This window comes from Plasmodium vinckei (genome assembly GCF_900681995.1).
Source record: "Plasmodium vinckei vinckei genome assembly, chromosome: PVVCY_11".
NCBI classification, from domain to species: domain Eukaryota; phylum Apicomplexa; class Aconoidasida; order Haemosporida; family Plasmodiidae; genus Plasmodium; species Plasmodium vinckei.
Genome location: NC_051303.1, coordinates 1,324,824 through 1,352,528, shown reverse-complemented (window position 1 = coordinate 1,352,528; position 27,705 = coordinate 1,324,824). Strand labels below are relative to the sequence as shown.

Genomic DNA, 27,705 nt, shown 5'->3' with positions numbered 1-27,705 from the left:
GTTTAGGATTAGTTATGCATATGGAAATTGTTTTATTATTTTTAATATTTTAAAGATTTATTTTATATTTTTTTTTTAAAGCGGTATCACTTTTGTGAAATTGCGGCTGTGTATATTTGTTTTTGATATTTTTATACAAACACATTGTTCTCAAACATTTTTGAATATTTTTAATATACTTTTTTTACACTTATAAATAAATGAATGCAAAGCAATAAAAAAAGAAAAAACAATGTTACTAAACAAATATATGCGTTTTCCTTCCCCACACCGGTGAATATGTTATGTAATATATCAATGAAATTACTCATTTTCTTTAGTTTTTTCTCGAAGCTTCAATAATGTCTCGTAGTTTATAACTTTTGGATCATAATTTTCCTCATAATTTTTATCCTCTACAACATATATTTTGATGTCTTTATCGTTTATCGATATCGTTTTATAATGCCAAAAATTTAATTTCCTAAGGAATAAAAATATACATGTATAAAGAATAAAAGTGGATATTGCCATAATACAAAATTCACATTATTGATCTTAGTGTATTTAAAAAATGAAACCTTCGATGCAAAGTTATGCATAAAATAAGATCATACACACTGAAAAGCATATACAACTTATTGTGGCAGGAAATGGAAATATGCATGAAAAAATATTTTTAAAAATAAAAACCATATGTGCTCAAGTCTATATATTTACATCTCATTAAACTTACGCATTTGGTTCGGTTTCCAAGAAAAAATTTTTAAATTGCTCTGAACATACAATTTCACCAGGTATACCATTGGATTCAATCTGATTTGCTATTAATACATCCAAACCCCACATATCATATCGTATTCTTACTGATCCTATAATTCCTCCAACACATGAGCCATAGTGCAACCCTATTCTCATATTGAAGTCATGTTTATTAAATTGTATTTTAATAGTATTAATATTATGCAATATAAGCTTTGCTAATTTAAAAATGCTTATTATTCCATCAGCTGCTTCTGTTTGATCAGTTATTGATGCATTTGGTTGGCTAGTAGCTACATATGCATCGCCAATTGTAAAAAGTTTATACAATCCTAACTTTATTGTATCTTTATCAATTTTGGATATAAGTTTTTGTAATAATTTTAAAACATTTTTTGGGGCTGCTGTTTTACTCCATTTTGTAAATCCTACAATATCCGCAAATAAAAATGCAATTTTTTCATGCTTATACGTCAATTGTAAATTATCATTTTGATATTCCTCTAAGACTTGTCTTGGTAAAATTCTTGTTAAGAAATCATGTGAAGTTTTTTCCATTCTATTTCTTTTTCTTTTTATAATATATTGTGTTCTATCTAGATATTCTGAATACCAAAAGTATAAAATATTTATGGAAAGAATTAATAGTATACTACAGCATATTCTTAATTGAGATACATGTATAACAAACAATTTATAAAATGAATATATAAAGAAAACAAAAAAAAATACAAAGAAAAAAAATTTATGTTTAAATAACATATTTTTAACAAATATTAGTTGCATAGAAATTATTAATTCTGTTGCGTCTTTCATAAAAAATATCGATCTTTCACGTGAGTTCCCAACTAAATTACTATAATGTATGCAAGCAAGATCTATCATAATAATACCCCAAGATGATAAAAATATATTCAAAATAAATGTAGTCCACATCATTTTACTTGAATTATCTTTATATTCTTTTAATTTTGTTTTTAATAAAAGCCATATAAATGTTATTGTAAACAAATATATAGATCTAATCAACCATATAATTACAATAAAATCATTAGGTGCTCCCTCATGCTCATAATATGATAATTCTATAACGTTGCATAAACTTAATATTAATTCTGATATTACAAATATAATTATTAATTTTTTTGTTAAATCAATATTTATTATTTCTCGGTAATATTCTTTTGTATACTCTTCCTCCAGTTCTTCATCTTTAAATTTGTAATAAAACCGATTAAAATAGCTTGTCTTTTTATTTATTTGCAAAGTTGATGTTAATTTTTTTAAAATGTTCTTGTTATAATTATCAAAATTAGTTACAAAATCAGAGTTTTTATTGCTTACGTCTGTGTTTGTTTTATTTACTTCTCCATTTTTTTTAATTTGGCTTTTTTTATTATCTGCCATTGTATTTGTTTGCCCTGATTTGGAATTAGACATTGTGTTGTATTTTCCTGATTTTAATTTCTCGCTTATATAATTCTTTTTAAAGATATTTTTAAATATATTATTTACTTTGGACGCTAATGAAATTTCTTTATTCTTTTTATTTTTATTTTTGTTTTGATTTTGGTTACTGTTAACCTCATTGTTGTAATTAAAATATTCATTCATTTCTTCATCACCTACACTACTCGATTTTTTAGATTTAATACCACAAGAACTATTATCAGACGATTTGAAACTATCCCCTTTTTCATCTTCTTTCAAACTGTAAAAACTGATTCTTTTCGATATCATTCTTTTCTTCAACATCATTTTATCTTCATTTTTTGGGGACTCATTTTTAATATTTTCATTGGAATCATATTCTAATTTTTTTTCTATGTCTTCTTTTTTTAAAGGAATGTCATTATTTTCATTCGAAGCTTGCTCTGCCTTCTGAGCATAAGTTTGAGAAAATAATTTTTTATTCATTTTTTGGTTGCCATCGTGTTCCTCATCACGTCGACTTGAAAAAATAATTCTATCTCTACTTCTGGTTCGAGTAATTTTTTTTTTGTTATTAATATCTCCAGTTTTAGCATTAAGTAAACTTTGCTTTTTTTTGTATATTTTTGCGAACAAATTGTTGAAGTTTATAGGTTTTTTATTTTTCAATTTGGGGTCAATAAAATATTCGAATTCACTAGAATAGTTATAATTGGCAGTATCATTTTTATTTAAAAAATTATAAAAGCTTGTTTTTTGTCTATATGTATATTTTTTTTCTATGTCCTTTTTTTTTTTTTTTTTTTTCTTAAATGCGTTGGAATATTTAGACATATTGTTAAAGTTAAAATAATTGGGGGTCACTTTTTGCCGATAATTTATTCTTTCTTTTATATATTCTTTTATTTTATCATTTTCTTTACTAAACTCATCTTTAAAGTCGATGGAATCTTCTCTAATTTTGTTTATTATATTTTTGCTTTTTTTTTTATATGATTCCTTGATTGGTGTGTCATATATTTCATCTTTTTCATTTTTGTCTACAGCATATGGCGAGGTAAAGAAATGATCAGAATCATATTTTATTTTTGGGTCATCTTCCATTTTTCGTGGTGGATTTATAGGAGATTCAAAATTATAAGCTAATACATTTCTTCTAAAGCTTTTATTTGTTGAAAAACGTTCTAGATCTAAATATTTCGATTTTTTATAGTTATAATTTTTAGAACTGTGTAAGAAATCATTTTTTCTTATACTATTTGACCCATCGTCACTTTTGTTACAATTATAAATTTCTTCTTTATCATAGCTATTTAAAATTTCTCCCATTTCTTTCATTTTTGTATTTATATGTTTTTCCTCAATATTTTCTTTTTTAATCTTTTTCTTTTTCGTGCTCGGCTTTTCCGTTTTTTTAAATATTTCTTTAGTTTCATCGAGTATTTCACCTTTATCAGGCACCTCTGTTTTATCCATTTCTTTCTCCTTAGTTATGAGTTCGCTCTCATTTTCTATTTCATCACTGGTTCTAAATATAGAAGAAGTAGATTCTGTCAACGCTTTTCTACGATCCTTTTTGGAGTCATCTAAAATATCAACCAGTAAATATGTTTTCATTTCCCCTTTTCCCTTTATGAATATACTTCTTTCTTTCCACACTAACGTTTTATCATCCTTTAGATATTTATATGTATCATATGAAACGTGTATATGGTCCTTTAATGAAGTAGACTTCATTCTCGATGCAGTGTTAACAGTATCACCAAAAAGCGAATATTGTGGTTTAACAGATCCAATAACTCCACTTATTGCTTTTCCTGTATGTATACCTATTCTTAAACTAATATTTTTATAGATATATTTATTTTCCGTTTGGAAAATACTATTTGTATCTTTGTTATTTGATAATGTGTCCAATACCTTATATGATATATAATATTTAGCACTAAGTTGAGCAATAGCCATTTTGATTGCACATTTTGTATCATATTTAATTTTATGTACAGAATTATTTTTCTTTTCGCTTAGACCAGATGCAGCTAAATATGATTCGAATACTGTTTCTATTTTTATACAATTAAAATATTTTATACATTTATCAAAATATAAATATAAATTATCCAATGTCTGTACTAAAGTATGTGCTTCTAATGTAGATACCATAGTTTGAAAATCATCAATGTCACAAAAGATGACAGATATAATCCCTCGATCTTCTCCGGAAATATTTTTTCCCACCATAATACCATCTGCTTTAGGATCACTTACTAATAAATATTCGACTAAAAAGCTAGGCAGCATAGTATGCAAAATTTCAATTTGCTTACCTAAATTAACTTTTTGCTTATATCTTGTTAAAAATTTTTTTTTTAAATAATATATCTCATAATATTTCATAAATAGACAAATTAATGTAAAACTTAACATACAAATTAAAAAGGTAAAAATTTGTTGTTTACATATACACGATATATTTATATATTCTAAATAGTCTAGACTAGCATATGGATTGTCACAAAAATCAGTGCACATAGCGCTTAAACGGTTGTTTTTATGGTAATATATCCATATTGATACGAATAAAATAGTTATGATCATTAATAATCCTTCTAATATTTTAAAAGATATAAAAAATATATAGCAAACAGTAAAAGAATATGTTACTAGCATATTAATTACATTATTAATCGAATTCTCGGACATTTCTAACAAAAAACCTATTACTAATAGTAATTTACCAATAATAAAAAAATAAGTATGATTTGTTTTATTTATAACTAGTATCTTAATTAAATATAATACTGCAACTATATAATATATTACTGTTAAATACGATATATAATGCAAGTTGCTTTCAATAGATTTAGATATGATGATTTGTATTGTAAATGCTACCAAAAATATTATAAATAACAATAATATGATTATCCTTAACTTTAATTTATTTCTTTTCTCATATGTTTTATATTCTAAGTTTAGTTGCTGATTTCTATACTTTATTTTTATATCTATTATCTTTCGTAAAGTATCAAAAATATACTTATTTTTTTTAGATTTCCCATAATATGTATTGTCTTCTTTTATTATATAACTTTTGGGAATTGGTGCCAACTTTCCAATGTTTTTATCAGTTATTACTTTTTCCTCTTTGTTATTAGTAGCACATTTTTCTTGTGTTCCGATTTTCAGTGTGCTGGGTAATTGTTCGGTTATATCTGGGTATATTCTGTAAGGGTGTGAGATGAAAAAAAATAAAACAGGCGATGAAGAGGAGTGAAAAATATGAAAGCATACTAAATTACAAAAAAAATGATGCCTATTTATATGGATGGACAAAAATTGTGTCACGTGAATGATGCTCGATTGCTTACTTGTTCTTTATAAACTTCATGAACTTGTCTATGATAAAGTTAATGTATAGTATGGGGAGGAGAGATATCCAAAAATATGAATCTTCGGAATCAAAGAGGCTAAATTCACATTTTCCTGTTACTAAGCAATCAACTAAGGTATAAATGTTTATATATATAAATAAAATCGAAACAATAACAATGGTCATGATAAAAAAAAATATATGCCATGTTTTTGAAAATAATAGAATTTTTTCAGATATTAAAAAAAAATTTAAAACAAACATATGGAAGGTAAATTTTCGATGTGTAATTAAATTAAACGAACTGTCTCGTAATATGTAATAAGAAATGAAGGAAGCAAGTATCGATTCGATTATGTTTAAAAATATTATGGTGTTGTTAAGAAAATATTTTCTTCTTGCCTAAGAATAAAAATCCAAGAGAATTATTTAAAGTTATAAAATAAAGAAAAATGCAAATTATTATCATATCCTTTCATTGCTTATCTAATTAGAATAGCAATAGGAACATTGTAATGCATAAGTATTATTTTTTGTGAGCAAATAACAAGTATAGTTCTACTAAATTTAGCTAGTCGAACTAATGGACAGTTGTTTGCTTTACATTTTATGAATATTTTTTTTGTGTTTACTAGCTGATAAATATATGGGAAATTTCTGATAAACTTGTATGGAAGATCAATTTCGTATGATGCGAAAGCTACAATTAAGGAATAATGAAAGATTCCGAAGGTTGTTTGGGAATATAATATTGATGAAATAGAAGACCCAGAAAAAAAATTATCAAAATTATGGAAGAAATAAAAAGAGCCAATCATAACTTTCAGGTATATTATCCATAGAAATCCTCTACTATAAAAGGTATGCATAAATGGGAACCAAATGAGTAAAAATTCAATGTCAATATATTATATATGTATATATATTTCTAAATACCCCCAGAATGAAATACAGATATGGTTACAAAAATATTATTTTTTTTGCTTATATTACCATAGAGAAAATCGATTCAATCTCCCTAATATGAGAAGCTCTCCAACATATTTGAATTCCTCCATTGCATAATCTGAGATACTATAAAGAACATTAACTTGTTTGTTCAAAGTCAAACATACACTTATTGTAGTGTTTTTTAAGAGATGTGCATCATTCAATGTTGACCCAACTCCTAGTATTGTCAATTTAGGGGTTGTATAAGAAATAAATTTGCTTATAATCCTTCCTTTTGTTTCATTATTTAATTTGCAAAATAATACAACAGTGGCTCGCATTATTATGCATAAGAATATTTTCTGGTTTACAGGAGAGGATAAAAAGATAGCAAAAAAAACAAAAAAGTGAGTAAACAAATTGATATATATATATAATGATGTAAACTATTATCGTGTAACATAAATAAAATAAATTTAAGAAGTTTTTTACACATACCAGCGCATGTCTATTTTGCATGATGTTCTTCAGACTATTCTCGTTTATTGCAATAGCATAAGAACGAGATTTCATATTTTCCATAGAAAGAAGGAAATTGGTGAATAAATAATTAGCAAGTGTTTCTTCATCAGAATAGTCTGGGTTCAAGAAATTAACTAAGAATAAATTTGAATTTGGAATAATTAGATTGCATTGTAAAGCTGTCAAATAAGTGTTTTTAGAAGAATCATTAGTAAATATCCATGTTCTAATATCAAAATTATTGATATCTTTAAATGTTTCGACTACACCATCATTTAAATCATTTTTTAAGCCAATAATGCCGATACATTCTAAATCATATAAAAAAAATGTTTTTATTATATCAAAAAACTTGAAAGAAACTTTGCCTCTAACACTTTTTAAATAAATATATTTTGCAATATCTTCATTAGTAATATTTTTTTTACATATTAATATAACTTTTAAATAATTAGCGGTGTGTAATTTTATCGTCTTTTTAATCTTATTTATGTCATTCTTATTTTTACATAAATATGGTAAAATATTAAAATCATAACCACGTATATATAATATCCCTTTATCTAATTCTTTTTTGTTTTTTAGCATACATATAGTATAATTGTTACTTCTTAAAAAATCATGAAAACATATTATGTAATACTCTTTACAGATGTTTTTTAAATTATAAAAAAATAGACGCTTCTTATAGCAGTAGATATGAAAACCTATTTTTTTTGAAGTATTATATAAGCATATATCTTCATGTTCTATTGTATTCATATTTTCTTCGCCATCAGAATCTACTGTATATTTATTTTCATTCTCGATATTTTCTACGTCACTTTTTTTACCATACTTAATATGCTCAGAATTTGATTTCTCATTAATATTATCTTTCATTTCAATATCACCAAATTTCTCATTATATATAATTATTCTATTACATGCGCACACTCCCAAAATAAACTCCTCTATTTTTTCTGACTGTTCATTGTTTTTTATCCCATCATCTATTATCTCTTTACAATCATAGCTGCTTTCACAATTTTCCGAAAAATCTACAAAACGAAATAAGAGAATAAAATTATGCATAAATATATGAAACAGAGCCAAGTCTTCATAAGTTATAAAATTAAAAATGCAATTACAGGCCTCATTGCATGATGATATATAAAAGGTTCGACATTTCTCGCCCTTTATATATACATATAAACATAAACAGAAAAATATACGAATAAAAGTCATTTATTATTTTTTTATTTATTTTATGGCCATACAATTGTATCCATTGTCTAATAGTGATTTTACAGATGATGAAAGTTTAACTTTTTTGTACAAAAGTTCGTCATTTAAATAATTCGCGTATATTTCCTTAAGTATTTTAGAGAAATCATCGTTAATCGGATCATAAATAGGATTTATATTGTTCCCAAGAATTTTAAAAAAATTATTGAAATCTCGAGAAGGGAAAAAAATGTTCTCTGGGTCTTTGAAAATCCGTTCGTCTAAATTTAATAGTTCGGATACATTTGTTCTGCACAAAAAATGTAACAAAAGAGAAATGTTAGAAACAAGAATAATGCAAGGAAGAGAAAAAGCTTATTCAAATTTTCTTAAAAATTCGTATCATTTTAAAGTCATAATCGTTATATGTTAGACACTGTTTTGTGACACTCTCTATATATATATTGGGATTAACTCAACCAAAATAACCTTTCCGCATCCAGTATATTCAGGCTTGGTAATTTTAAAAATTCATCGGATATTATGAAATTTTTTTTTGAATATAAAACATTATTAATAGTACAAGAAACTAGTATCTCTTTTTTGTTCACAAGAACTCCGTTTCTTGCAGTAGCTATAATATCAACTGTACCAAGTGTGTCGTTTTTATTTTTGTTAAAAACTTTTGTATTATTATTATTTTCATCGTGATTCATTCTTGCATCCCTTTCTATAATTGGAAAAATTAAAGAAACACATTTTTGTTTGGATTTAAGTATTTTAATGGAAATCATATTAAAAATGTAGCATTTTGCAGACTTAGTATGCCGCATACATAAGAAAACAATTCTCAACATATTTATTGTTAGCTATACCTATTTTTAAGCTTTGAATTATGTATATTAAACTTTTTTCTGAATATAGCATGACAGGCAAAACTAATATATATAAACCAATAAAATCTTCTATAATAGTAAAAAATGTGTCATTCGGATTTTCTAGTAATTTCCCTTTTCGGTAAAATGTGGCTTTTAATATAATACTTAATACGACAAAAAATATATACATAAATATTAAGTAATATACAACATTATTCATTTTTATGCAAAATGTCATATTTTCTTCGATTTTACGGGGTATATTCAAATTTTTTTTCGTATCTGCGCCTGTATATACAACTACACCATCAATATATTCGGCTCCCTTTAAAATGGAGGCTTAATATTGGGTGAAGGAAATAAAATAAAAATAGAGACAATATATATAGTAATGCAGTAATAATAATTCAATTATAAATATTAATCTAATCAAAGACAAAACATCTATGATGCATCAAATAATATTCAATATACTTTATAGATTGATGTGTAATATTTTTATCTTCTTTTTTCATTTCTCACATTGAAGAGCAAAGTTTTCATAACTCAAATGTAATGATCTTGGGTGTTTGTCGAGCTTATAAGTCCCTTGAAAGCAAAATACATTTTTGTTAGGTAATTCACATTTTATAACACCATTTATTTCTGACAGCATTTTTAGATAATCTCTATCGACTATATTCAAAAATAAAGTAAAGCAATACATAATGATAATATGTTAACAGTTAAAATAGATCAATCAAAAAATACATGGGCATATACACATTCGAAAATATACATATGATTAGTACTTTTATATTTTTCAACAGGATGTTTTATGCTTTTATTATATAATCCATCAATTTTAAATGAATCAACAACTGCATTTGTATTCTTTTTAGAATAAAGTATAACAACATCTGCAGGAAATTCTTCACCTTGAAATACCCTAATTATGTTTCCAACTTTTATATCTTTGGTCATAACCTAAAGATATATTTTAACAAAGTTGTGGACGTGCTTAATATATATGCTATATATTTGTATATGTATTCCTTTTTATATTTATTAATTTACCTTTTCAAAATACGACATTTTCGGTACTATTCTAAGGTAGGTCTGTGAATTAGCATTTTTTATGTCCTTCAGCAATTTAAGCTCAAAAAGACTTTCTATAACAACTAAAATTCCAATGTTTAGCAAAAGCGAAATAGCTGTGTCTAGAAATAGATATTGTTTTGTTATTCCATGGCTTATTTCCGAAAAAATATACACCGTCATAAATACAGTGTAAACTATAACTGCATCGAGTGATATCAATCTTCTTATAAAATTATACAACTAAAAAAAATAAAAATATAAAAAAAAAATCTATCAATATTATAAAAAATAATAAAAAATTTATGTATTACACGACGTTGTAAAATTATATAGAAAGAGGTTGGATAATATTACCGAAAATTGATATATTCTAAAGTAGTTTTTACAAAACTTTTGCAAATCATCTTCTGATGTTGGATTTATAATAACTTTTCTGTAAAGCTTGTTGTTTTTATTTATATGTTCCCTTTTCCCATCTAAGTTCTGTAGATTAAAAAATATACAGCAATAGTAAAATACCCTTAAAAGGTAAATACAAATAGTTAATAAATCGATTTTTCTATTTATTTATTTAATTTTCGCAAATTTTTACCATTAAATTTAAAACCTCGCTCTTTATTTTATCTGTTTCCTTCATTTTTATATTTAGCCATTAACAAAAAATAAAATATTCAAAATTATGTCTATACTTTTATATACATTAAGAATTACACCAACATTCTAATATAAAGATAGAATAAAAAAATTGGCTAATACTATGTGTCTATATATACATAATAAACACTTTAATTTGTGAAAGTAGGCAAACAAAAAGGAAGGGTATTCCTCATTATTTATCATAATATTATCTTTTTTTTTATATTTTTATTATACATTTTCGTTGATCGCTAGCTCTTTTTCTTTATTTTTTTTTACTCAACAATATATTTATTCCCATTACCTCCCCCCAAAAAAGTATAATAATTTTGTAAAAATATCATACAGTTTGATGGAATAACTTTTATCCTTTTTAACTAACCATTATTAAATATTTTTTGTAATTCATTACATTTTTATTCATTGATATTTATTTTTTACGTATTTTTTTTTCAAGCTTAAGCATATAAGTGTGTGTATTAAATAGACTATGTAAGTCCAGTCAGGTTTAGACCAGTGTGCACTATGCATGAAGGAATATATCTACAATCATATATGCACGTTTAAATAAGATTATATATACTCCTGATAATTTTTTGTAAACATTTTTGATAATATATACAATTTAATGGCAAAAAATATATATATTTATTTACATGCTTATATGAAAAATTCTATATATATCCTTGATGATGTTGTTTCCACAAATATTTAAATAATGAAATTTATATTTTCATAATTAAATAAAAAGAAATTTAATTTTAATTTGAAAAAATATAATTTTTAAGAGTGTAATTTCGTTAATTATATTAATTACACTTTTTAAATAAAGGTTATATTAACAAAAAAAAATAATAATAAATAATACTTTTACACTAGTATAAATATTGACTTCATATTTTAATTCAATCAATAAGTATATCGAAAGATGAATAAAACAAGCATAAAATAAGGACAAATTAAAAAATATGTACATATATGTGCATACACATATGATAAAAAATTACGGCACACGCCGCTTCATTTTGTTAAAACTATGCAAACATATATATACTTATATGGAAAGTTTTAAAAGAATGACAATTACTGTTTTTGTAACTCTCTTAAAGTACACATTCTCCCAGAATAAAATCCAGAAAAATACCATGACATAAGGTACATCAAAAGCTCTTGTAAATCTTTACTATTTTGATCTACTGAATCTGTTCCATTGAATTTGGCTAAAATAAAATTATCAAAATTGGTATTAATAAAGTTATGTTCATTTTCAAAATTATTTTCCTTTATGCACATAAGCTGCGCAGCTAAATATATATTCAATTTATCATGATTGTCTTTATATTTTATAAACATTTCACTTATTTCTTTATTATATTTTTGAAATGTTTTATTAAATTGTATTGGAGGCGGTTCAATTAGGTTTCTAATAACTTCATTGTTTATATTAATATAATTGTTTCCTATATCATTTTGTTCGTATGCATTTGCACACATAACATGATTTTCCCCTTCAATTTCATATTTATCAAAATGCTTATTGCCATATTTTACTAGTTCATTATCTGAATTACAATCAAAATCTTCTTCGTCAAAATCAAATTTAACTTTATTTATATCAACATATCTTCTTTTTTTGTTTTTTTTTTTGTGTATTGTTTCTAATGTATTTTCAATACTATTATATCCGAACTTCTGTTCTTCTTCGATTCCTTTAGCATCTTGAATTTTATTTTCATTATGTAAAAGTAACTCATTTTTATTGGTATTATTATTATTAATGATAAATGCTAAATCGTCGTCATATTTATGGTTATTATTTATATCATCAAGTGAAATATTTTCATCGATATTTTGTTCTATATAGTCATTTAGTTCTTGATTTTTTTCCTTTAAGAAATTTTCATTTTCTATATGTTCTTCAAATGAAGATTCTAAAACATTTTTTAAAAATATTGATATAATATTTTCATCATTTATTATGTTGTCATTGCTTGATTCGCATATACTATCTTTTACATTTTCATTAGCTTCATTATTATTACTCATTTTAACACATTTAATATAGCTTTGATCTTGTTATTTTCTATCACTTTGTATATCCTATTTTATCATATTTTATGTTTACAAAAAAAACCTATGAATTAATTTACATAATTGATTTGTTCACAAACATTTTTTTGCTTAAAAATAGAAAAAATTGCGAAATATATTTTTAAAAAATTGTGCATGTATACCTTCCATATATATCCATATTTGTTTTTATATATCGTATAAAATATTCTTAAAAAATAAAACTAATTACGACCTTAATAGAAGAAACTTGTGGACAAATGTATATTCTTTATATACAAAAAGCATAAAAATTAAAATTAAATTTAATTGGATTATGTGTTATTTATATCATTAACCATGCTTTGTGTGTTTTATGGTGTATGTTAGGAATAAAAATTTCGAAAGGGTAGTAGAAAAACAGCTTACAAGGATGAAATATAATAAAATGTTTTTAAATATATTTTAATGATCAAATTAAAGAAGTTTTTCGGCGTCAAGTATTCTTAATTGTTAAGAAAAATGCAGAAATGGGGTTGAGAAAAATAGTTTGTATTCATAATTAAGTCACTCTTTCTTTATATACTATTATTTTTACACCGTAACTTTTTGTATTGACAAGCGTCAGATTTTATAGGAAACCCTTTTGTTACATCGATATATTGCTACAAAATACCAATAAGAATATGCCTATTTTTAATATAAAAGTTATTATATTTGTTTGCCTTTTTTTTATTACAAATATAAGTAGCATATTAATAAATAATAAAGGAAGAACTTTGGAAGATTTATTCAACCGGATATCTAACAAAGGATATTTGCATGAGTATACCATAAAAAAACAAAATAATACAACTCCATTTATTTGTCCATTTGATAGGGAAAATAAAAAGACAACATTTGATTGTATCAAAAGAAAATGGTTAAAATTTAGTAATCAGTTGTTTAGTATATGGAGCAATAGCATACCTAAAATACCCGTAAATGGAAAATTAGAAAGAGAACAAATTAAAACGGAAAAATCATATTCCATAAGAAAAAAATTAGAAATTTATAAAAAATTTAATTATTTTGACTTATCAACTTTAAAGACATATTGCAACTTTTATAAGTTATGTATAGCCGATTTAGTCAATTATCACACACAAAATAATGGACATAATAATTATAACTTGGGAAATATAAAAAAGCGATATTTTGTAAAATCGCATCATCTAAACAGCGATCCATTAGAAGAAGAAAGTTACATATTTATTATAGGCCAAAAAAAAGAAAAGTTGCAAATTAAATCATCTGTATATGACAAAATCTATAGTTCTATTAATAATACAATATATTATTATTATCTTATGCTCATGAACAAAATATTAGATCACACATTTTACTTAGTGTATAATGCCCACACATATGATGATGCCAATAATAGCGATGATTGGAATAGTAGTAATAATGGAAATTTTAACAATATACAAAATTCAGATAATTACAATTTTATAATTTACAAAAATGAGATTATATACCCTTTCAAATCTACAATGGGTACCGCTTTTTCCCCCTATAAAAATCATAGTACAAATAGTAGTTGTATTTCAGACTTTTATTTAATTGAAGTGTGCCATTGTTTGAATGGTATAACATACAAACAAAGTATCTATAGTTTGTTGGAAAATATTTCTAAATTGTATTTTAAGGTTGAATTAGTTTCTTATATTTTACAATTATCTCCAGTATTTTATCATATTTTAATCATCATAATATGTTCGCTCATTTTTTCATATATTTTCTACAAAATATTTCTGAAATATAAAATAAACTTTTAAGCTAAAAAGGAAAGTGTAAATAATCATAAAAAATGCGCGGAGAATTATACTGTTATGAGGAGAAAAAAATAAAGGGATTTTTTACTGCTTGTTAATTATAAAAAAGGTTATTGTAAAAAATTTTTGGATTATGTTTTAAAAAAATGTACAAATTTGTTTTTTCTTAGGAATTTTATGACTACATATTTATAATCATTTGTGCATATAATATGTGCATACCATTCCTTACATTCATATTTTGTATGAATTTTTCTAATAAAATAATAAAATTAATCTTATATTAAATTAACTATAAAAAGTATTTTTTTCCCTTCAAATAAAAATAAAAAATATTTTTATAACTTATGAATATAGTTATATTAATAAAAAAAAGAATAAAGATAATGAAGATTCATTATATACCTATTGTATTATATTCCTTTTAAATTCATTAAATATATATTTTTTTAACGTTATATATTGTTTTTCATTTTTTGATAATTTTATAAGAATTGTTCAATATCATATTGATTTATTTCTACTATTGCCATTTAAACATATTTTATGATATCTATAATTATTTAACTATATAAAAAATAGCATTATTTCCATTTGCATCAACACCTTTTGTATACATTTTATGTATGCTTTTATATAACAGCAATTAGATCTATGCCGTTTATAATTAACATATATTTAGAAAATAGTAATAATAACAATTTTTGAGAGTATAATTAATATAACCATAGAGATGATCATATTATTAGCATATTGAAGTGTTATAACTAATCAGCGTGTATATATTAAGCGCTATATATTTATAATATGCCCATATATAATCACCTACACATTCTAAATAAAAAATTAAAAAGTTAGTTTGTTAAAAAAATGGATGCGCTGGTGTTGGACGAAAGGATAAGGATGCACGCCTTACTTCCTATATTTATAATTGTGATTTTAGTTTGTATAATAAAAAGTAATTTGGGGCAAATGCCACAACCTCCCTTGAAAATGGATATTGAGAAAATGAGACAAAAGTAAGGAAATGTTTCATCATTATTTTTTTTATTTCATTATGTTATCATATTTATTAAGTCGTATTTACCATTTCATTTTTTCCCCCTTTTAAATTTAAAGTAATTTCTTGGCTCGATTCGCGCAATTGAAAACTAATTCAGGATTTATCAGCCCATTAGCATTTTTAAATAGACGATATTTTTATAATAAGCCTCAAATTGGTTTCTTCAACGAAGTCCCTGAACAAATCAATCCATTTGACTCGTTTTTAAAACAAGATACATCAGATTTATTTGGAATGATGAAAAACCAAATTCCCTTTTTAATTTTACAGTTGGGATTAGGTTTTTTAATAAATATGTTTTTTTCGGGATATTTAGTAGGTAGGCTCAATTATATGTTCATCAAATAAGGCTAGTACAAGCCATACCATTGTATAATATATATATCCTTACTCATCTTTTATTCTAAATTTCATTTTTTTATTTTAGCCAAGATACCCTTTCCCCTAACATACAAATTTAAATCAACTTTACAAATGGGGATGGACATTGAATTATTAGACATGAAATTTGTATCATCCTTGTCATGGTTATTTTTTCATACCAAAAATTATTTCACAATGCCCATGCATATTTACTATTATTTATACTCATATATTTTTTTTTTTATTTACTCATTTTGTTCATAGGTATTTTCTTGTTATGTTCTGCTCAAGTGGCTTGATAAGCATTGTTGATTATTTTTTCCTTCAAGGTAATTATATAAAATAGCAGAAAAATGAAAAATATATTAAAAAATCCTTATTATTTCAAATTTCCATAATTACAATAACATTAATTACTAAATACTACAGATAATGATAGAAGCAAAAATACTCCAATTGACAATTTGATGTCTAGTCAAAACCCATTAAAACGTAATGAATAAACATCCTTAAAAACAACTAAATGCTCACAAAGTTATTAGCATATACTTATGTTTGTGTATATATTTTTTTTAATACAGAGCCTGTTAATCCTGCTAATCCAGAAGGCATAACAAGTCTTTATGAGAAAAAAAAGGAAGAATTGGACACAATGGTACTTATAATATATTTTTCAATAATACTTTTTTCTTTTTGTGATGCATATATAACTTTGTTATTTTCATTTAACATATTTTAAGCATATAGAAACACAAATGGTTCTTTCCTTTTTTTATTTTTAGAGATACAAATTTTTATTAGAAAATATTGAATTTCACCTTATAGAAAACTGGGAGTGAATTTGTTAATAATTATTTGATTATAAATGGTTCTTAAATATATTAAATTATTTTTTTTGTTTATGTTACATTATATTTATCTTATTATTATTTTCTTTTATCCTAGATATCACCAAAGTTTACATACATTATATAAATTATATGTGTTGTAACCTAATATTTTTTTCTTCTTTTATTTATTTGATTTTTTTGAAAATTTTTTAAAAAAAATATAAACCGTTTTTAAAAAAAAAATATACAATAAATTTGATTATATTGTACAGTAAATACACATAGCTTATATGTATTAGTATACATATCAGCACGTTTTTTTTTTTCATGGGGAAATCCATGAATAAGGATGTATGGCGTCTTTATTTACAATCATGTGATATTAAATTTCAGTAAATAATATTGGAAATTATATTAAATTGTTAAAAAGAACTTAAAAAAGATAATAATGAATTATGGAATAAACAATAAATAATATTAATGCTATTGCATATATTTCCAATAAGAAAAATCGAAAAAAAAAAATTACATAAATGTTAATTCAAATAACTTGCCTGTTTTTTATTTATTGCTTGTTGCCTATATGTATTCTTTTTTTAGCATAAAAAGAAATATAATTAAATTATTTTCATGCTTATTAATTTTAAACAATGACAAAATGATATAAATATTCATTATCTAACAAAATTTTATGTTTTTATTCCATGTTTTTATTAAATACATTTTAAAAATATAAATAACAGAGGAAATATATAATTTTTTTAAAATGAATACGGACGAAAAATCTGTAATGCAAAATGATAATTCATCTTTAAATAAAGAAAATAAATCTTCCCCTCAAAAGGTAATATATAATACTTATAAATACATAGTATATTTTTCATGCCAATACCTGCATACATTTTCTATGGTATATTTTAAGTAGCAATTATGTAAATACGTTTTAAAAAAAAAGTTAACTAAACAGTTGATTTGAATGTGAAAAATACATGAATGAAAGGAATGCATAACTTATTATGATAATTATAATATAAGATACTGAAATTATGTATATATTAAGTATGTTAATCTATTATATATGCATATATATATATATGTAGTTGTCTTTCTTTATGCAATACACAATTTCATTTCTTTTTGTTTTGCTCCAATTTAGCCGCATTTAAGGAAAGCAGCAGGAATTGTATGGAAAGATCCATCACTCGATGAATGGCCAGAAAATGATTTTCGAATTTTTTGTGGCAATTTAGGAAATGAAGTGACAACTGAGATTTTAGCAAATGCCTTTAGAAAATATAAATCATTTAATATGGCAAAAGTAAGTCTTAAATTAATCAGAATTTTGTGCATACATATTTATTTACTAAGAATGGTTTATATCACTTGTGAATGCATATGGGCCTTAAAAATTTTAAAGCACAAAATTACACGATGATGCTTGTAACATAACACAAAAAGAAATAATATTACTATATATATGCATATAATACATGAACCTTCATTTATTTTAATTGCTCAGGTAATACGAGAAAAGAGAAATAATAAAACAAAGGGTTACGGATTTGTATCTTTATCAGACCCCCAAGATATGCTAGACGCATTAAAAAATATGAATAATACATTTATTGGTAATAGACCAGTAACTATTAAAAGAAGTCGATGGAAAGATAGAGAAATCGACTCAAAGAAAAACAAAGATTTTGATGAGTTTATAAAGAATCCATATGCTCCCACTAAAAAATTTAGGAAGTTTAAAAAATTTGTCAAACGTGACAATACAGGTTAAAACACGCATAAAATAATAAATGACTAATTTTATTGAGGATATAGAGATATCCGTTTATTTTTTATTATGTGTGTGCATATATTTGTATGTCCTATTACTTATACCGTGAAACATAAAATTGCTAATTATAACATATCATTTTATGGCTTTTCACATTTTTTTTGCAGAGGTTCATGATAGATTGATAAGTAAAAATACACAAGGGTGATTAAAATAAACGATTATCATTACTCTAGTTGATATAATTGGTTATAATGCTTTTATAATTTCGAACATGAATATATTTAGGTTAAAAATATATGCCTTATATTTATATAATTGTCGTTTCAATTTTTTTTTCTGAAATTATTTCTACCCTATAAATATTTATGCTATGTTACTTTTGTTTTATCAATATACATTATGTCTGTATGCGCGTTTGCTTATATATATTATTTCATTATCATTTATTTTTTTGTGATTTTAATATAATTTGTTCCCATCTTTTAATAATGTTTTGTTATTCCTAACACACATTTATTCCTTACAAAAAACAAAAGTTAATACAAATAACTTATCCTTTATTTAAAATAACCCATTAGTATTAATTTTTTTTAAACCAAAGTATTATTGTATATTTATATAGATATAATTATAACTATGCCGACTTTACAAAAATAAAAAAAAAAAACACAATGCGTGTAAAGTGTACAATTATACAATATTTGTAAGTTTTTTCACTATATAAGTACAATATTAATATATATCTTGTTTAATTTTAAATATGCTAAAAGCATGTTATTTATTAGTGAAATACATTTTCCCTTTAATTTTACAAACTCAAAAAACAAACCTTAACATAAATTATTCAAGCAACATAAAATATTGTATGTGTATATGCAAAATGCTTTGAAAAGAATATATGTTAATATATTTTTTTGTCAACTATAATGAACGGTGAATATAAATAAAATGCAGCAAATAAATTGCATTTTTATCAATTTATTTAATTATAGTAATAAAGCAGATTCAATTAATTGTAACAAATTTTAAATAGTAAAAAATAAGTATATAACATTAAACATTTTAATATGCATATATACGATTAGGTATGCTTATATATTGCGATTTTTTTTGAATAAACGCTAATTGAATTATATTATATTTATATGTGTGTGTATGGTATGTATGATACCCAGATAAGTATTATTATCATGAGCAAAATATTATGATATAACCTCATGATGCTAAAAAAAACAAATTACAAAAATGAATGTTTCAAGAGTTTTGCTAAATAGCAGTAAAATATTAAAGAGAAATGTTGAGTTTAAAGAAATATTTACGCCAAGATGGTTTTTAGAGTCCCCTAATTACAGTCGTATGCCATTATGGCGACGATTTTTTGAAGGACAATATACAAATGGCTTATTCTTATTTTTTGGTAATGCATGGACATCGATGTTTGCCTTTGCTTTTTTTTTATGGTATTCTAGAATATTTGACCCCCCACCCTTAGAAAGAGTAGATAGATACTGGTTAAATTCCCCAAAGTTTCGAATATTATCAGCTTTTTATAATGAAGGCAAAAGACCAGGTGTTAAAATTTCTTTGATGACATATGAAGCTAGATATTTTTATAGAGGAATTGACCACCCATTTACTATTAATGAAATTAAAGATTTATGGTTTAAGTTAAAAGAAAATTATTTAATAGAAAGTATTCCAGCTATTCAATACCCCCATGTTTTCAGACAATACAACAAAGTTTCAACACCTGCAGATTTGCATGTACACCTTCATTAGTTTTATTGATATCATTATTATTATCAATAATTTTTTTTATTTTATTCATTCGTGCATTTTTTACATTCTACCCATTAAGCATTTCTTAATTAATGTGGAGAAGGTAATTCATTGCGAAAATTAAACGACCTTCACCCTCGTATCCTTAGACAATCATCACATGTATTTATTCCTTTTATTTTTACATCATTTTATGTTTTTTTTACAATTAATAGAATTATAAACATTCGATATATAAGAGTTAAAACTTATGAATATCATTTTAATATGCGAATGTGCTATTATGAGTGACACTTACAATTAGCACAAAGCGTTTTACTATTATAAAAAGAATAATACATCGATTTTTATTTTAAAGGGATAAATAACAATTTTTACAGAGAAAAATAAATGTTATTGACTCACATTATTTATTCACACGGTCATACCATGTCCTCTAATTATATATATCAAAATAAAATATATGTGTGCGCAATATGATAAATAGTTGTCTTGTTTTTTTTCGTCAAGCCATAATATTTAGACAAAAAGTTTGGCAATAAGATATAAATAATTAAAAATAAAAAATGAAATCATATAAAAACAAAAAACTCGTAAATAATTTATATTTTAAAAAATCAAATTTATAGTAAAAAAATTGGAATATCATATGTCAATATAACGAAAATATTATCACATAGTATATATTGCATTATTTTATATATTATGGATAAAGCGGGCTAATAATGTAAACATTTTTTATGTATTTAATAAACAATTCAAATATGGAAATATAAATAATTTTTCATGCATTACAAATGAAATTAACAAAGTTGCAAATTATTAAAGTACCTTTAAAAAAAAATGTACCCAATAAAAACATAAAAATAAAAATCGAAAAAACATCACATATGATATATCAATAATGTAACTTAAAAAATATAAGCATAAGCATGCATATACATAATGAATATATGCGTGTTTATGTATAGCCAGATATTAATATAGGTTAATACATATATATATTTCCCTCTTTTAATTTATCTATGTAAACTTCCAACACCGGCAGGGGCAATTCTCAATACATATACATTCCCTCGACGTCTATCCAATCGGCTAACACGTTCATGAGCTCGAACATTAGATATTAAAATTTCCCTTATGTCATCTATAATTTCTCTTTTTACTTGATAAAATGAATGTTTTAAGAAATCAACATTTGTCTCAACAAACGTTGTATCTATGACATCCATATCTAACCAAGCATATTTGTCAAAAGAGAAATAATAAGTATCTTTTTTATTTGTTGATGATTGATAATGATATTTATTATTAATTTTAATCGGAAAATGCTGACTTCTTGAATGTAAATTATAGAATTCTGTATTTTGTGTAGTTTGGCGTAGTAATGATGTTTTGAATTTTTTAAAATAATCAAATAATTTAAATATTTTTCTCGATTTAAAAGTATTTAAACTTGCATCGCTAAATTCTATTGCTTTCATAAAATTTTCATTAGTATATTTTTGAGAAATATCCTCTGATATAAATGATGCATTATTACGGTAGTTATACATAGAGTATCTTGTATTACTTTTATTGTTATAAAAATTTCCAGTAGTGGATACATTATTTTCATTAGTGCTAGTACGCATATTACTACTATTTTCAACTAGATCATCATAATTATTATTATTTTTTTGGGGGGCTATGCTTAATGATTCATTGCTACTTTTTTGTACCGAAAAATTTTTATGAAATTTTTGTAGCTCATTCTCTTCATGGATATTAGGGGGTTGGTTACTCAGAATTTTAGATTCAACATATGATGAATTTGCGAATATAGCGTGATCATATATTTTATATTTTTCATTATTATATCCTGTGAAAACATTATTAAATTCGACTGTTCCATTTAAACAATCTTCATAATTGTATATTTTGTATAATGGCAATTTTAATTTAAATATACTTTTTCCAAGACATTTTTCTCTGTTCCATGTTTCAGAATACCGTAATGCCTGATCTCTTGTATCTCCATACATAACAATATGATTGCAATGACTCCTCAACAAAAAAAAGTCTTTTTCTAAAAATTTATCTAATGAATAATCTGGATTTAATAGTATAATAGTCTTGACAATAATCTGGTTCTTTTTTATTTTGCTACTACTTTTTTTTTTTATTTTATTCTTTCCTTTTTTTTGAGCACTTTTATTGACATAACTCTTTTTTCCTTCATTTTCTTCAGCTTTATCACTTTGAAAACCTTCTTTAGTTTGGTCTGCATTACTTTCATTGCTACTGACATTTTCTTGTTCTTCAACATTATTAATATTACCAATACTAAAATAACTATTTGTGTTTAATTTAGATTTATATGTTCTTTTTTTATCATAGTTAGTATCTGAAAACCTTGCAGTATTAATGAATTTGCTTTTTTCGGTATTTTTATGTTTTGCAAATTTTGATTTTTTTTTTTTTAAAACATTGTAAAATAAGCCATCATTGACACAACTAGCGAAACCGTTAAAAAAAAGTCTCGACCCACAAGAATGACTTATTATATGAACATTTTTAATACCCCAATTAATAAGATCTTGAATAAATTTTTTAAATGAATCACCTAATATAGCCATTTCTGATCTTTTCTTTGCTACAGGATATGAAAGAGCTGAAAAAATTCCCCACATTGAACCTTCCCAATGAAAAACAAACGGTTGAATATAAGACGGTAGTTTTGAAAATGACACTAAATGAGCTAATTGGGAACAACCATGATGTAATCTAACATTATAACCGTGTATATATATAACAATTTCATCAGGAACAATATTTAAATTTCGTTTTAATGATAAAGGTTGCCATCCATCAACTACAATTTCCTCTTTATGGTGATGTCTATAATTTTCCCATTCGTCTTCTTCAGCAAATACTTGGGCAATTGTTTTATTCCTTTGCGAATTAAATCCTGTTAAATTTGCACCGTTAAAACTGGCTATTGAGTCATTTAAATTTTTCATTTTTTTAACCAATGAATTAAATATTTTTGTATTTTCATTTTTTGGTGGTTGTTTCGAAGTTACGTCGTTTTTACTATTTGATGATGCATTTAATAATCCATTTGTTCGATAACTTTTTATAAAGCCTCCAATTTGGGTACTTTTTTTCTTTTTAAAATGTGCTTTTTTTAATGATGTATTTTGGTTATGTTTTCTATCTTTTAATATTAATATACTTTTATTATATTTCGATTTGCTATCATTTTCTTCATTATTATAGAAATCCATTGCTTCTTCATTCTTATTATTTACATTCGTAGTTAATCTAGACTCGTCAAATGATTGAAATATACCAGGGCCATTCATGCTTTTGTTTATTCCAAATTTTGTGTTTGTATCGATGCCAATATGCTCTGCACTTTTAATTTTATTATCATTAATAATATTGATGCTAATATTTTTATTATCCATAATTTGGTTACCAACTAAATTATGCTCCCTAATGCTCTCTTCGTATGCCTCGCTTTCCATTTCAGAGTCGATGTCCCCCTTAGCTCCTATAATAGATTCTTTGATAAATCCATGTTTTAAATTATTAGCATATACATTCTCGTTAATGAGCATGCTGTCATTAGACTTGTTTTTCTTCGGAATTTGGTGAAAATCGATATAATAATCATTGTTATTTTCTCTATTTTGTTGGGAGGTATTATTTTTGTTTTCACTATTCAAATCGATGTCATCATCATCTTTACTGCCCTCACTGATATAAGCAGATTTGTGAATTTCAGTATGTTCGATTTTTTTGGTCATTTTGTGCGGATATATATTATTTGTTTCAGTATTTAATAATCCATCAGAAATGCTATTGGTATAATGTGAATGAGAAAGCAAATTATTTTGAAATAAATTACTTTGATGATCATCATTATTATTGGTAGCATTAAATTGGGTATTATTTATTGCTTTTATATTATTATATACGTTTTTATTTTTTAAATTTATATCACCTGTGATAATATTATCATTAAATTTGTTTTTTCCGTCAATTTTTTTCTTTTTTCCCCATCTTTTTTTTTCTTTTTTAGGAGTATTCACTAATCTAATTACTACTTCATCTAATATACCATCTTTTCTTTTTATAGGAGTAGTTCTGTAATAGTTATGGACTTTTAAACTCATGGTAACATGATCTAATGAAACCATACAATTACTTAAAAAATTTTCAGTTGGTGTACTACTATTTACTTTTAGCATATTAAAACACCATTTTAAATCATATGTTAATGTGTCTTCATATGTATCTTTTAATATATCTTTGATTATAATATCATATCTATTATTTGGCAATCTTCCATTTTCATTTTTAGCAATTTTTGGATTAAAAAAATGCGTTAAAGGAAAATCATTAAAAAAATGCCCACTAATAGAACATTCTGTGCATGATACACCATATCTAACATCAGACCAATCTTTACCTATACATGCCGCAAATCCAACTCTTGTATTTACAAATAATGATCCAGTGCCAACTTCTTGTGAAGTAAATGGACCAACTGGATACCCATGAAACCAAAACCCTCTTAATTTTTCACCAAATGAATGATCTTCTATCCATTCTCCATATCCATGGGGTTTTCCATAAATATCTGTTCTTCCTTTATATCTTAATTGATGGCTAAATGGTGCTTCATTTATATGATTTGGTCGCATTTTTAAACGTAAATTTGAAAACTTTTCGTAAAAACAGTTTATAAGACGATAAAAAGATCGATATGCACATAAACATAAGCAACAGAAATCGTTTCCACACATTCCTGCAAAATCATTATATCGACTTATAGTTATATTTAATTTATTAGTTGATACTTTTTTTTTTAATATCCTGCAATGCTCGGTACAAGGACAAAAAAATCCATAAAGTGCTAAAATTGGACCAATATATATTATTATTTTTACTATTATTATTAAAGATAATTGCACTATACCGTATATCATTAAAATGTGTTCACCTTTGGAATTTTCAATTTCTTCATTATTATTTTTATAAAATATTAATAATATAGATGCACATATTATAAATATATAAGATGCATATATAGGCCAATGTAAACTTAAACGTGTTTGAAACTTTGCAAACATTATTACACCAATAATAGCCAATGCTGCTTCGACAAAAAATAAAAATGATGTTTGAATTTCAAAACTTATACTTAATTTATTATTTTCAAGAGATATTTTAAAATATTCCCACGAAATTAGTATTAAACAAAATAGTGTTATCATAAAAACTATCTTTTTTGATATTGGTTTTCTTATTCCATTAAATCGCCTTCTTAGTCGTCTATAATCCATATATCGAATTGTATATATAAGCCAATCCATATTTTTTACTTCATTGCGTGTGTATTTTTTCATTTTTCCATCGGTATCACTTTTTACTATGCCATTCAAATTATCTATCATGTCATTATTATTAATTTTTTTTCTCCTTTTTCTCATAAAACAAAAACAATTTCCTTTTTCTTCTAATTCAGTATTGCTAAAATCACTTACATAAGAATCATCACTGTCACTGTAATCAGAATAGTCTTTCTTTAAGCTGGCTCGCTTTTGCTCATATTCTCCAAAATAATAATATTCGTCTTTATTTTTGTTATTAGATCGGCTTTTGTGAGTTACATTGCTATGTGTCGAAGTGCGATTAATCGCACAATTATTAATTTCACCATTGTTTATGCTTATTGAATCTGTGATATCATTTGGGTGTGATTCAATATGAATATTTGTTTTATTTTTTTTCAAACGCTTTTCATTTTTACGCGATATTATATAAATATTTTCATGTTTATGATTTAAATAATTCCTATCATATATACTATTTTTTTCAATTTTTCGATTTTCATTATTTTCGTTATTATTTAGTAAGAAACTTTTATCATATATATTTTCACTTTCTTGTTTAATCGCATTTAATAAACTAGTATCGACCTGAATCAATTCCTCTTCTTCATTTTGAATTTTATCACTATTTTGTTCATAGCTACTATTATCAATTGATAATGGGCTATTGGTATTATTATTTGCTTTTATTTCTTTTCTTGTTATTGTTTTCCCCATTTGTTCTTTAGTTTGATTTTCTTTTGGGGCTTTGCATTTTATTTGATTATCGATAAATTGTGAATCATTGACTTCGCTAGTTATATCTTTGTTATCATTACATTGCGCATTTTTATTGTCATTATTATTAACATTTTTAATTATGCTCATTTTTTTGAATTTATATGTTTTTCATTTTTCTTTACGCCTTGTCATATTCAAATTTTATCTTCTTTTTTATTTTCCATATATTTTTTGTTTCTTCATTGTTCTTTTTCTATAGTTTTTTATATCTTTTATTTATTGGAAAACTATCTGCCCCGTTATCTCAATAAAACATAAATTTATAATATGATTGAAAATTTTAAATATATTTATTTTTTTCTATCGATATAGTAGTATTTTATTATATTGAATACTTTTTCTATTTTCATATATAATATATAATTTTTCAGTAACTTTATTAATTATGAAATGGTTATACTTATTCAGTTTAGGGATATATATGAAAAAATTTATAATTTTATAATTTTTTCACACACCTTTTTTTGTTACTTTTTAACGGAAAAAAGGAAGAAATAAAAATTAACACAAAAATAATTAGATACGAGTTTTCAAATTATTATAAAAAATGCAAAGCTATTTATATTATCGCATTAATACTAAGTGAGTATATGCATTATAAATGTTTAAAATTATTTCATAAAAAGAAAGCTTTCAAAATAATTTTCCGTTTTATTTATAGCGCATGGCTAATGATACATACGAAAAAAAATTACAAAAGTCATACTCATGCGTTATACTTTTAACATATTCATGCACATAATATAAGCATGTATATACATTTTTTTTGGAAAATTTTAATTTTTATAAAAGACTTGTCATATAAATATTCAAAATATCATATAAAAATTAAAAATATAAACAAAAAACATGCATTCATTTTTATTTTTCCCTTAATATTCCCTTTAATTTAAAGCCCTAAAAATTACAGACAAGCTTCTTTAATTTAATGAATTATATATAACCTTCAGTTTGCATAAAAAAATTTATTCATATAATTTTTTGTCCGCATTTTCACGGATATTTTTAAGTATGCAGTAATAATTCTTCATCTCATTTAAAGGTCTATCATACC

General features: G+C 24.2%; 7 protein-coding genes across 7 annotated transcripts; 4 read left to right on the top strand and 3 right to left on the bottom strand.

The window, feature by feature from the left end:
• Positions 1–303: 303 nt before the first annotated feature.
• On the bottom strand, positions 304–10,798 carry PVVCY_1103790 (guanylyl cyclase beta, putative; the record flags this gene model as incomplete). The annotated part of the gene is made up of 14 exons (XM_008625999.1): positions 304–463; positions 716–5,398; positions 5,544–5,947; positions 6,178–6,397; positions 6,539–6,837; positions 6,974–8,037; positions 8,257–8,513; positions 8,693–8,933; positions 9,079–9,420; positions 9,604–9,756; positions 9,873–10,047; positions 10,138–10,401; positions 10,516–10,644; positions 10,754–10,798. 14 exons carry the CDS (start codon positions 10,796–10,798, stop codon positions 304–306), a joined length of 8,436 nt encoding a protein of 2,811 aa, XP_008624221.1.
• A 1,082-nt stretch (positions 10,799–11,880) lies between these two features.
• Positions 11,881–12,843, bottom strand: PVVCY_1103780 (conserved Plasmodium protein, unknown function; the record flags this gene model as incomplete). Its single annotated transcript, XM_008626000.1, has 1 exon — positions 11,881–12,843. One exon carries the CDS (start codon positions 12,841–12,843, stop codon positions 11,881–11,883), a length of 963 nt encoding a protein of 320 aa, XP_008624222.1.
• A 689-nt stretch (positions 12,844–13,532) lies between these two features.
• Positions 13,533–14,666, top strand: PVVCY_1103770 (conserved Plasmodium protein, unknown function; the record flags this gene model as incomplete). The annotated part of the gene is made up of 1 exon (XM_037634557.1): positions 13,533–14,666. One exon carries the CDS (start codon positions 13,533–13,535, stop codon positions 14,664–14,666), a length of 1,134 nt encoding a protein of 377 aa, XP_037490645.1.
• Positions 14,667–15,533: 867 nt separating this feature from the next.
• PVVCY_1103760 (ER membrane protein complex subunit 3, putative) lies at positions 15,534–16,928 on the top strand (the record flags this gene model as incomplete). Its single annotated transcript, XM_008626002.1, has 7 exons — positions 15,534–15,682; positions 15,783–16,045; positions 16,154–16,253; positions 16,354–16,418; positions 16,519–16,581; positions 16,671–16,744; positions 16,872–16,928. The coding sequence occupies 7 exons, from the start codon at positions 15,534–15,536 to the stop codon at positions 16,926–16,928; spliced, it is 771 nt and encodes a 256-aa protein (XP_008624224.1).
• A 757-nt stretch (positions 16,929–17,685) lies between these two features.
• Positions 17,686–18,913, top strand: PVVCY_1103750 (RNA-binding protein, putative; the record flags this gene model as incomplete). The annotated part of the gene is made up of 4 exons (XM_008626003.2): positions 17,686–17,763; positions 18,076–18,237; positions 18,439–18,700; positions 18,873–18,913. 4 exons carry the CDS (start codon positions 17,686–17,688, stop codon positions 18,911–18,913), a joined length of 543 nt encoding a protein of 180 aa, XP_008624225.2.
• A 1,040-nt stretch (positions 18,914–19,953) lies between these two features.
• Positions 19,954–20,487, top strand: PVVCY_1103740 (conserved Plasmodium protein, unknown function; the record flags this gene model as incomplete). The annotated part of the gene is made up of 1 exon (XM_008626004.1): positions 19,954–20,487. The coding sequence occupies one exon, from the start codon at positions 19,954–19,956 to the stop codon at positions 20,485–20,487; it is 534 nt and encodes a 177-aa protein (XP_008624226.1).
• Positions 20,488–21,506: 1,019 nt separating this feature from the next.
• PVVCY_1103730 (conserved Plasmodium protein, unknown function) lies at positions 21,507–26,738 on the bottom strand (the record flags this gene model as incomplete). Its single annotated transcript, XM_008626005.1, has 1 exon — positions 21,507–26,738. The coding sequence occupies one exon, from the start codon at positions 26,736–26,738 to the stop codon at positions 21,507–21,509; it is 5,232 nt and encodes a 1,743-aa protein (XP_008624227.1).
• Positions 26,739–27,705: the final 967 nt, after the last annotated feature.